The sequence below is a fragment of the Bos javanicus genome, chromosome 11 (genome assembly GCF_032452875.1).
Source record: "Bos javanicus breed banteng chromosome 11, ARS-OSU_banteng_1.0, whole genome shotgun sequence".
Taxonomy (NCBI): Eukaryota; Metazoa; Chordata; class Mammalia; order Artiodactyla; family Bovidae; genus Bos; species Bos javanicus.
Window position 1 is genome coordinate 26,648,900 of NC_083878.1, and position 12,089 is coordinate 26,660,988.

At 36.9% G+C, this 12,089-nt stretch overlaps 1 protein-coding gene across 4 annotated transcripts in view; it reads right to left on the bottom strand.

Annotated features, from left to right (window-relative positions):
- The window catches only part of PREPL (prolyl endopeptidase like), a 38,237-nt gene that overhangs the window by 12,850 nt on the left and 13,298 nt on the right, over positions 1-12,089 (bottom strand). For 3 of the 4 annotated variants that reach the window (XM_061432231.1, XM_061432234.1, XM_061432235.1), the window contains 5 exons: positions 11,728-11,794; positions 9,659-9,865; positions 7,835-7,970; positions 5,366-5,582; positions 4,569-4,754 (listed from right to left, as the gene is read on the bottom strand). In XM_061432231.1, the coding sequence (XP_061288215.1) occupies positions 4,569-4,754; positions 5,366-5,582; positions 7,835-7,970; positions 9,659-9,865; positions 11,728-11,794 (813 nt within the window). The remainder of the gene's footprint in view (positions 1-4,568; positions 4,755-5,365; positions 5,583-7,834; positions 7,971-9,658; positions 9,866-11,727; positions 11,795-12,089) is intronic. The other variant, XM_061432232.1, reaches the window with a different exon arrangement.

Genomic DNA, 12,089 nt, shown 5'->3' on the forward strand with positions numbered 1-12,089 from the left:
AGCCCCAGGGACGACAGTCATTATTCCAGGACTACAAACTAGCTCAGCAGCACTAAAGCATTTACAATTTGTTTTTAACTTTAGCTCCCAGGCTAACCATTGTGCAGAACAAAACCTTTCCCGCACACCTACTCTGAGAGACTCACTGCTATTGTGATTAAGATTGTTAACTTTGAGAAAAAAGGAAAAGAAATCAAAATTTATTCTCTCCGAGCAGCAGGGTCCAGCCTCAAGCCTTCCACTAACATCCCTCTTCCACCTTTTAAAAGAACTCTAGTAAGCAGGCTGACGGTATGTTAGAAATGGCACTGAGAGTCAGAATATTTCAAAGAAAATTGCCTTTCTTTTCCTGAGTAATTGTAGAAAGAGCAAATTCCTTAGAAAATCAGAGGTCTTGGCACAGCAACGTCACTGGTGGGCACTATTCAGAGAGGATAGATGGGGGATGTGTGCATAAAGAGTGTACATTTAACCTGTAGAAACTATGGTCAAAGAGCTTAGGTTCACAGAGACAATTTCTTGTAATTAATCCAAAGAATCTACTGCTGTCAAGCACTACAGACATATATTTGCATTGTCTTTCTAGAAGAGTCCCTAATTTATTCGCTTCAGACTGTGGATTATTTTCAAGGATAATTTGTTTATTTAAATATTATCTATTTATAATGTATACAACCATAACTAAAAAGAAAAATGTAATGATGAAAGTTAAAAATCATTTTTGTTTTAGAACATTTATACAGCCTTTTAAGACACCAGACATTACGTTTGATAATTTGACTTCATGAAGTAGATAGAAAATTCTGGCCGTTTTATTTAGGTTCTCATTCTTTCTTATTTATTTCTGGAGAAGGAAATGGCAACCCACTCCAGTACTCTTGCCTGGAAAATCCAATGCATGGAAGAGCCAGGTAGGCTACAGTCTATGGGGTCGCAAAGAGTCGGACACAACTGAGTGACTTCACTTACTTACTAGATGTTGTTTGGTAGCTCAGTCATGTCCGACTCTTTGCGACCTCATGGACTGTGGCACGCCAGGCTTCCCTGTCCTTCACCATCTCCCGGAGCTTGCTCAAACTCATGTCTATTGAATCAGTGATGCCATCCAATCATCTCATCCTCCATGGTCCCCTTTTCCTCCTGCCTTCAAACTTTCCCAGCATCAAATTCTTTTCCAATGAGTCAGTTCTTCATATCAGGTGGCCAAAGTATTGGAGCTTCAGCTTCAGCATCAGTCCCTCCAATGAATATTCAGAATTGATTTCCTTTAGGATGGACTAGTAGGATCTCCTTGCAGTTCAACGGACTCTCAAAAGTCTTCTCCAACACCACAGTTCAAAAGCATCAATTTTTCTGCACTCAGCCTTCTTTATGGTCCAACTTTCACATTCATACATGACTACTGGAAAAACCATAACTTTGACTATCCAGACCTTTATTGGCAAAGTAATGTCTCTGCTTTTTAATACACTAAGTTTGTCAAGCTTTTCTTCCAAGGAACAAGCATCTTTTAATTTCATGGCTGCAGTCACCATCCACAGTGATTTTGGAGCCCAGGAAAATAAAGTCTCTCACTGTTTACATTGTTTCCCCATATATATGCCATCTGGTCCCATCACTTCATGGGAAATATATGGGAAACAGTGGAAACAGTGTCAGACTTTATTTTTTGGGCTCCAAAATCACTGCAGATGGTGACTGCAGCCATGAAATTAAAAGACGCTTACTCCTCGGAAGGAAAGTTATGACCAACCTAGATAGCATATTCAAAAGCAGAGACATTACTTTGCCAACAAAGGTTCGTCTAGTCAAGGCTATGGTTTTTCCTGTGGTCACATATGGATGTGAGAGTTGGACTGTGAAAAAGGCTGAGCGCCGAAGAATTGATGCTTTTGAACTGTGGTGTTGGAGAAGACTCTTGAAGTCCCTTGGACTGCAAGGAGATCCAACCAGTCCATTCTGAAGATCAGCCCTGGGATTTCTTTGGAAGGAATGATGCTAAAGCTGAAACTCCAGTACTTTGGCCACCTCATGCGAAGAGTTGACTCATTGGAAAAGACTCTGATGCTGGGAGGGATTGGGGACAGGAGGAGAAGGGGACAACAGAGGATGAGATGGCTGGATGGCATCACTGACTTGATGGATGTGAGTCTGGGTGAACTCCGGGAGTTGGTGATGGACAGGGAGGCCTGGCGTGCTGCGATTCATGGGGTCGCAAAGAGTCAGACACGACTGAGCGACTGAACTGAACTGAACTGATGGGACTGGATGCCATGATCTTTTTTTTTGAATGTTGAGTTGTAAGCCAGCTTTTTCACTCTCCTCTTTCACCTTCATCAAGAGGCTCTTTAGTTCTTCTTCGCTTTCTGCCATAAAGGTGGTGTCATCTGCGTATCTGAGGTCATTGATATTTCTCCCGGCAACCTTGATTCCAGCTTGTGTTTCATCTAGCCTGACATTTCGCATGATGTACTCTCAAATAAGTTAAATAAGCAGGGTGACAATATACAGTTTTGATGTATTCCTTTCCCAATTCAGAACTAATCTATTGTTCCATGTCTGGTTCTGTTGCTTCTTGACCTGCATACAGGTTTCTCAGGAGGCAGGATAAGGTGGTCTGGTATTTCCATCTCTTTAAGAATTTTCCACAGTTTGTTGTGATCCACACAGTCAAAGGCTTTAGCATAGTCAATGAAGCAGATGTTTTTCTGGAACTCTCTTGCTTTTTCTATGATCCGTCAGATGTTGGCAATTTGATCTCTGGTTCCTCTGCCTTTTCTGAATCCAACTTGAATATTTGGAAGTTCTCAGTTCACATCCTGTTGAAATCTAGCTTGGAGAATTTTGATCATTACTTCACTAGCATGTGAAATGAATGCAATTGTGCGGTAGTTTGAACATTCTTTGGCATTGCCCTTCTTTGGGAATGGAATGAAAACTGACCTTTTCCAGTCCTGTGGCCACTGCTGAGTTTTCCAGATTTGCTGGCATATTGAGTGCAGCACTTCACCAGCATCATCTTCCATGATTTGAAATAGCTCAACTGGAATTCCATCACCTCCACTGGCTTTGTTCGTAGTGATGCTTCCTAAGGCCCACTTGATTTCACATTCCAGGATGTCTGGCTCTAGGTGAGTGATCACACCATTGTGGTTATCTGGGTCATTAAGATCTTTCTTGTATAGTTCTTCTGTGTATTCTTGCCACCTTGTCTTAATATCTTCTGCTTCTGTTAGGTCCATACTGTTTCTGTCCTTTATTGTGCCCGTTTTTGCATGAAATGTTTCCTTGGTATCTCTAATTTTCTTGAAGAGATCTCTAGTCTAGATTTCTACGCCACTATAACAATCTCAAAACTAACCTCCATACCCCTCATCTCTTGGTGCTTCGGTGTACTCTAACAAGGCTGCCAGATAACCTTGTGAAGTATAGTATGACTCCTTAAATTATTCCCCTGCCTTCAAACTTCAAAATTTCCCCTCTTCTTAATTTATGCATAAATTCATCACGTTGACAGTCAAAGAATGTCAAATCGTAGCTTCATCCCCTACTAATTTGTTCTGCTTAAATAAAAGTGATTTATTAGCAGTTTCCTGAATATTTTCCTAACTTCTCCAGCTTAGAGCTTCATTTGATGGACTTTCTCATCATAGAATACTATTCCTTTCCCTACCCAACAAAACCCTATCTATCTTCTTTGGTTATCTCAAATTCTACTACCCCCTAAAGTTTTCTTGGGCCCTCCGGGCCTCATGGCACATTTTATGTTTTTGATGCCACTTATTTAAACCCATCCTATACTTAATCTTTGTGTACAAGTCTAATCTCATGATAAATGGTATTCTCCTAAGGCCAGGTATTTTGACCTACTATCTTTCCATTCCAGAGAGCCCAATACAGAACTCTGCACATAAAAATTTAATACATATCCAGTGAATTTACTTGAATTGCATTTTAGCAAAAATTGTCATAATACTATAGATAGGGAGATACAAATGGCCTGTTTGCTGGTCATACAACTCTTTCCACACCAAGCAAAACAGAGGCCTCTCTTCTTCCCTTTAGTGCATGTTACCTTAATTCACATATTAATGCTGCTGTAAAACTGGGCGATAATGTTACCATTCACAGTTTTATGAAATTGGCAAAGAGATGAAACAGACACAAACAAGTGTGGCCGAAACACTGTAGCAGAAACACCAGAGGCATGATTACTGTCTGGGATGGGAGAAGGAGGTAGTGGTTAGGCTCCAGCTGCCAAGCTGGCCTGAGTTATGACTATATCTAAGGTTGTAGAGATACATGATACAGAGATATGTAGCAAGAGAAATACAATGGCACTTAACTCTACTTCTGAAGTTCATCCTATACAGCAGGATTTTTCAGTGCACTAAAAGCAAAGACTTCTAAAAGTAATTCCAAAATAAACCTCCTAAACCTGATGAAGACCCACTATACTAAATTCTATTTAATTTCTAAGAAAAAGTACATTGCTGTTATTCAAAATTTGATGTTAATACGGCATGTATTCTGATTTAACAGTACTATCTTTTGAAAATTAAACATACCTTTAGAGACCGAACTGAATCGTCAGCCAGACCAATCACGTTAACATAAAGTAAATTGCTATGCTTCAGGAAGAGAACACAATGATCCTTAAACATGTCCAAGTCTACAACTTTGGTATTTCTCTTCATCGTGAAAAACAAATCCCAATTCATAATAGCAGGGGTATCAGCTGCTGTTCTCATTAGCTGTGTGGAACAAAATTAGAAGAGATCTAGGTATGAGAAATGATGACTACAGCATCCAGAGATGAAACCACTGAAAACCAGCCCTTATTAGTCTGCACTGTTTATGAAGAGCTGAAGGAACTTAACTCTGCATCAGGGTTAAGTGTGAACATCACCTTATGAATGAGCCCTGGCTAGCCTGCTGGGTGGGTCTGATGCAGTGCTTAGCTGATGGTCAAGCACCGAGAGCCAGTGGGGCCTCAGTGAGACCTCGGCTCCTTGACTGTTGGGGCCATCACTGAGCCTAGCTGAGACCAGCAGAGGAACTGCCTGAGATCAGTCCAAACTGATCTCAAAATCTTGTTTATAAAAGTTTGTTAAGCCACTAAGTTTGGCTTTGATGACTAATATTATTTAGGATAGGGAATATTTTCCTTTGCTAACCTTTTTGGGTATAGTAAAATATGAAGAGGTATATTAGCTCTGAGGGAAGAGAAATGGGATTGGTTATACACATCAGTTTTTAATGACCCAAATCTTATGAAACAATAAACTCTTAGAGCAAGAAATGTTGATATTACTGTAACACTTCCTAACAGCCTAAATGGGAACCACGAAAATACAGGATTTACCTTGAATTCTGTAGGCTCGCCAACGTTAGTGAGAATGTATAACTCATCATCTCTATGTTCCACATAGTAAAGGACCCCATGGATTCGCTTCTGGATAAGTACTGGTGGGTCCCAAGGGCTCAGGCCATCTATCAACCACACCTCAGAAGTGGTCTTGCTCATGATATTCATGGTGAGAAAACGACTGTCTTTTGTAAGATAAAGGAAGACAAAAAAACTATGCAGAAAAAAGAGAGGGAGAGAGAGAGGAAAAATCCAATAAATTTCAAATGTAAGCTATCATTGCTAATGACAATTTCTCACTGGTATTGAGTATATATATTAATTTCTAATGCACACAGAAAAGAAAAACTCCTTAGTGAAATACTGCTTGTAAAAACTGGCTATTATGTTTTCTCATTTCCTCCGCAAAGGCATTCAAAATAATTTTTCTCTAACATTTTATTATGAATATTTTTTAAAACCCACCACCAAGATTCTATACCTGCTAACATTTTGCTGTATTTCCTTTATCACATATTTATGTAGCTTGCAATCCATCTTTAAAAAAAATGCATTTCAAGGTAAACTACAGATATCATTTAACACTCAATTACATTAATAGATTACAGGGGTTTTTGCTGAGAAGAGGAAATAAACTTCCTGGAGAAGATATGTAATTGTAGGGAAGAAAAGAGACAGAGTTTGCTTTGTTTTTCCTTTGAATGCATGTTGGATATCCTTTTTTCCTACTCTCCCAGTTTTTATAACAAAACAAGTAACAGGAATAAAAACCCTCACAATCTCACTAAACTAACACATTTTTTAAAGTTTAATTTTTCTGTTTTTCCTTCCAGGGCTTATTTGTATTTTATACATGTCTTTAAATAGTTATAATTAAAATAGAGATGCAATTTTGGGTTCTACATTTCTTACTACACATATTATCATCTTTCCCCACATTAGTTATACAGTTTATGATCATTATTTTTAATGGCTTCCTAATATCCTATTATTAAGTTGAATTATCATAATTCTTAAAAACTTAGCTATTTCATTGTAATAAATATAAAAGGGAACATATCATGAAGATAGTTTCCTTCTCCATAACTTTTATAATTATTTCCTTAGGATAAATTCTTAGCAATAGAAATACTATTTTAATGATTAAGAGTATTTTTATGACTCCATAAATCAAAGACTATCCCAAGAGCATTATACTAATTCATATTGACACACTGGATGCCTTTAAATATTGCATCTACATTTCCTTATTATAAAAGTAATTCATACTGAAAATACTATGAAATATAAAGACAGATGGTAAGTTTTAGTTGCAAGACAGAGAATAGTCTATAATCAAAGTCATTGGTATAATGTAATAAATTACTAGGGTAAACTGTCATTTCTAAAAGACAATCTTGACAAATGACACATAAAATAGTGGGATCATAAGAATAGTTCTAGTAAATTCTCATTAATAGACTCATCAGAAAAAAATGCAGTGACAGTGTTACTGGATCAAGAGTATTAGTTCTATAATTAGAACTAATTATAAATAATTATAATTATTTATATTTATTTATAATTACAACTAATTATAAATGAAATTTATAATTAGAACTAATTATAAATAAAAGAGTAATTTCTCCAGGCCTCAGTTCTTTATATGAACTTGGGGTTGTACAAGATTTTCAAGGTTCTTGTCATGTCTGAGATTTTATTAAGTGAAGGGTTAATTTTCTTGTTTGGGGTATCAATTTTACACTCATAGATTGGTTTTTAAAGCTCATTTTTTTTCGTCTTGCAAAATCTGTTGAGACATTGTCCAAATCATACTGTTAGATGATGTATAAGGTGACAGGACCCTGGTGTTAAGAAATAATTTGTTTCTTATAAATCATTTGGAAAAGTACATCTGGGTAAGAGTTAAGGAACTTTGCCAGATAAATTTATTATCATTTCCTTCCCAGCCTGGTTAAGTGGTAATATGAGGTATAAGTCCTGAAGCAAAAAGAATTAGCTTTAAGGAGGAATTACCAGATTACTGGGGAAAGTAAAATTTAAAGACCAAAGTATATCATGGCTCAAAGCAAAGCAATTTAAATTTTAGATAATCTACATGAAATAAGTAGTGAATTCTGTGTAACTGATATGGTTAATCTAGTTATGGCCTACAAGAGGTTCATAAGTGCTGCATGGCAATGCTATTTAAGTGTTAAACTAAGAACTCTTCTCGTGTCAGTACAGAGAGGATGTTAGTAATTCAGCACCTATAGTCTAATGATATATCTGTGTTCACTCTGAAGTTTGAATATAACTAGTTTCCAATTTTGAATCTAAATCACTTATAAAAGAATGCTTTGCTCACCTTAGCCTTATTATATCTGATTCCAGCCAAAATCAATGTTTTAACTCAACCAAGAGCAGCACTTTAGATAACCAGAGAAATACGCTGAAAATAAAGCCTTAATTGAATTGTTCTAGTACCTTGGGTCTTTTTCTGTGTAAAAACGTTCATTACGTTTGTTGTCACCAAAAGTGGCTCGATATACATCATGACAGCGAAGGTTCCTCTGGAAGGTGTAGAATAAAACATCTTCATCTTCTTCATCTTTTACCCATTCTAAAAGAAAATAATTAAAGAATTATACATAGCCACCTATTTATAGTTAAAAAGAAAAAGGCACAGTGCATTCTGAGTGTCAAACAGAAGAGATGTGTAAGTTTATCTCTGGCAATCTAACACAGGTTTGATTATATCTAACCCTGTATTTCCAAAGAAAAAGATACTACTACATCAATTCTAAGTTTTGTAGTTATCAGTTTCAAGGCACTCAAGTTTCTAAATAAGAGTTGAACATTCAATATTAGGGAAAGACTTTGGTAGACTGCTTTCAGCAGATCGATTATGTTTAAATTTCACGCTCTTGTGCTTAGACATTTGGTCGTGTCCGACTCTTTGTAACCCCATGGACTACAGCCTACCAGGCTCCTCTGTCCATGGGATTCTCCAGACAAGAATACTGGAGTGGGTTGTCCTGTCTTCCTCCAGGGGATCTTCCCAACTCAGGGATCAAACCCAGGTCTGTCGCACTGCAGGTGGTTTCTTTACCATCTGAGACACCTGGGAAGCCCATATTTAAGTTTGCAGAAATACTGGATCACTTCCTCTCATGCCTAAATGTTTTTGTATGTTTTCAAGTGACAGTTTATCTCAAACTAAGCTTTAAACAAAAAATCTTATTTTTTTAATTGGTGGAAAATTGCTTTATAATTTTGTGTTGGTTTCTGCTATATAACAACACGAATCAGTCACATGCTGGTGTTTTCTAGATCCTACCAGAAGCTGTAAATTAAAGTATTCATACAATTACGTCATGACTGCCACCTGGCTGACAGTGACTGAAAGACATCATTGTTATATGCATTCTGATTTTAGAGGTTAAAATGTACAAGAGGTATGTCTTAGAAAAAATTCGATAGGATATAATTTTAACTCATTGTAAAAGCATTTCTTTACTAAACAATGGGGAAATTTATGGCAGAAAATGAAAGGGAGGATAAAGTCTGTATATGTAATCACACAGTGATAAATGATAAAATTTAAAGTTGGCTGTATTGGTAAAAATATCATAACTTTAATGATGAATAAGTTCAGGGAATTCCCTGGTCATCCAGTCATTAGGACTCGGCGCTTTCACTGCCAGGGTGCGGTTCAATCCCTAGTCAGGGAACTAAGATCCCGCAAGGTGTGTGGTTGAAAAAACAAACAAACAAAAAGTAAATTCATCTTGTTCTAGAGTTCCTTGGTAGAGACCCCAGGGCAATCTGCTACAATGGCTGGACAAGATGATGTGAAATTAAAAAAATACCCCAGCCTAAAGTTGAATAAAATATTAAGATGTAATTTATATGCAAACATGTACTCTAAGTAATAGCAAAGAATATTATTACTGACACATTACTGATAAGGAGCCTGGTGGGCTACAGTCTACAGGGTTGCAAAGAGTTGGACATGACTGAAGTGACTTAGCATGCATGCCCTGATATATACTACTGATACATTAACATGCACTGTGCAACCTAGACTCTGATTATAATACTTTTAAAAACATGGACATGAATTTGGATATTTAACTAAAGAAGGGAAGGTCTCCTGGTTAAGAGGCACAGAGGAAAGTATGGAGTCCACAGGGATAAACAGATCAGGCATTCATCTTCTGATTCATTCATGTGGGCAAATAAAAGTGTCTCAAAAGTGTAGACAATTCTCTTGCTGTTGTCTTTTCAATGTTTTAGTTGGTGTCTTACCAAAACTAGACACATTTGGGAAAGAAGCTTCCATTACAGGCTGATCACTGAGCTTCACAACTATACAGGTAGATGCTTCAGAATCCTCAGTTCTTATCTTGGCAGCTACATATTTTTCATCAGGAGCAACTCTGATACAGTCAATGAAGGGCTGCTCTAATTTAAGTTCCTCCAAATTGAACAAAACTTCATAGTTATCATTGTCTGCTGCATAAAGAAAAAAGTAGAGGAGATAATTCCATAAGATATACTTACAATTTTTTACACTATATTTCAGTGTTTTAGAGTAGCATTCCCCTTCTTTAAGATGCTACATTATGGCTTCCTTCAGCATTGACAGTAGCTTGATGTGTGTAGAAAATGGCATTTGTTATTTAATATTACAATATCCTATTCAGTATTACTCTATGCATCAGCCTATGTGATGTTACTTGATACAGTTAGTCTAATATTTATAGACCATATAGAACCTAGAAAAGTAAGAAACTGTAAGTGACACTGAGTAATCTATGTTGTGCCTAGCATAGTAACTGGGATTTGGTAGATGCTCAAAAAATGCTGGTTCTCACCTCCATTCTCTCTGCCAAAGCTTCTGAGAGTTAAGTATTAATTCTAGCTTAGGCAAACCCAGATATTAAAAGCTAGTCATTTAAAATAAAGATAAAAGTCAAAACCTATTTTTTATATCTTTGAAAACCAATACCAGCCTTTCAGGCAGCATGTACAGGGGGTGAGTAGGTACCAATCACTGGCCCTTCTGTCCTGGGAGTACACACGGACCAGCACACCCCATATCAAGGGGATAAGGGCCACATATGTTAGGGAAGAAGCAGCGAGCATACAAACTAAAAGCAGCCCTTAATTTCTGACAAGATAGAGTAGGAGAAGGACTTGAGTTCACTTCCTCTCAAGAAAACACCAAATCACAACTAACTGTTGAACAACCACTGACTAAAAAGACTGGAACCTATCAAAAAAGCATACTTTATATCCAAAGACAAAGAAGCTACAATGAGACAGTCGGGTGGGGGTGGGGGAACGCTTTCATGATATAATCAAATCCCAACCACTGGGTGGGCAAGCCACAAACTGGAAAAATAATTATATCACAAAGGCTCTCCCACAGGAGTGAGTGTTCCAAGTCCCATGGCAGGCTCCCCAGCCTGAGAGGTTGGCATTGGAAGGAGCCTCCAGAGCATTTGGCTTTGAAAGCCAGTGGGGGCCTGAACAAACAATAAATGCTGGAACGTGTGTGGAGAAAAAGGAACCCTCCTACACTGTTCATGGGAATGTAAATTGGTACAACCACTACAGAGAACAGTACGGAGGTTCCTTAAAAAACGAAAAACAGAACTACCATATGATCCAGCAATCCTCTTGGGCATATATCCGGAGAAAACCGTAGTTCAAAGATACATGAACCCGTGTTCACTGCAGTGCTCTTTATAATACCCGAGACTCAAAGAAACCTAAATGGCCAGTGACAGAGGAATGGATAAAGATGTACAGATATAGATACACAATGGAATATTACTTGGCCACCAAAAAGAATGACACAATGCCATTTGCAGCGACATGGAAGGACCTAAAGATTGTCATACTAAGTCAGTCAGATAGAAAAAGAGAAGTTTCATATTATATCACTTAATATGTGGAATCTAAAAAAAAATGATACAAAGAAACTTATTTGCAAAAGATAAACACACTCACAGACTTTGAAGACAAATTTACCACACCAAAGGGGAAATGTAGAGGGGAGGGATAAATTAGGAGTTTGGGATTAACATATACACTACTATATATAAAACAGATAATCAACAAGGACCTAATGTACAGCACAGGGAACTCTACTCAATATGTTGTAATAACCTATATGGGAAAAGAATCTGAAGAATGGACATATGTATGTGTGTAACTGAATCACTTTACAGTATATATGAGACTAATAACTGTAAATCAACTATACTGCAACAGAAAATACAAATTAAAAAAATCAATACCAAATTTCTCATGAAAAATGTGAAATCAGAAAAATCAAGTGTTTCTTAAAAAGGAAAACTGTACGGTACCTTCTTCATCTTTGGAACGAACCAAGCAGCAGCCCTCTTGATAATAAACAAAACCACCATGTTTAATCTGACAATATAAAGAAACAAATAATTTATTTAATAATAACAATCATTTATCCACCAGTTTAAACACAATTTAATTAATTGTTTAATGGTCTGACTATTCAAGATGAAGAAATGAGATCTTTTATAAAAGCAGACCTGCTGAAGTCTATGAATGAACATAGAAAAAATATTAAATGGATACAAATATACAATATAGTGATCAAGATATGGTGTTCATATGTTTATAATCATTGGAGGCATTTCTAATACATAAATGAAAGAAACAACAAAGAGAAGGCAAAACAAAACCTATGTCA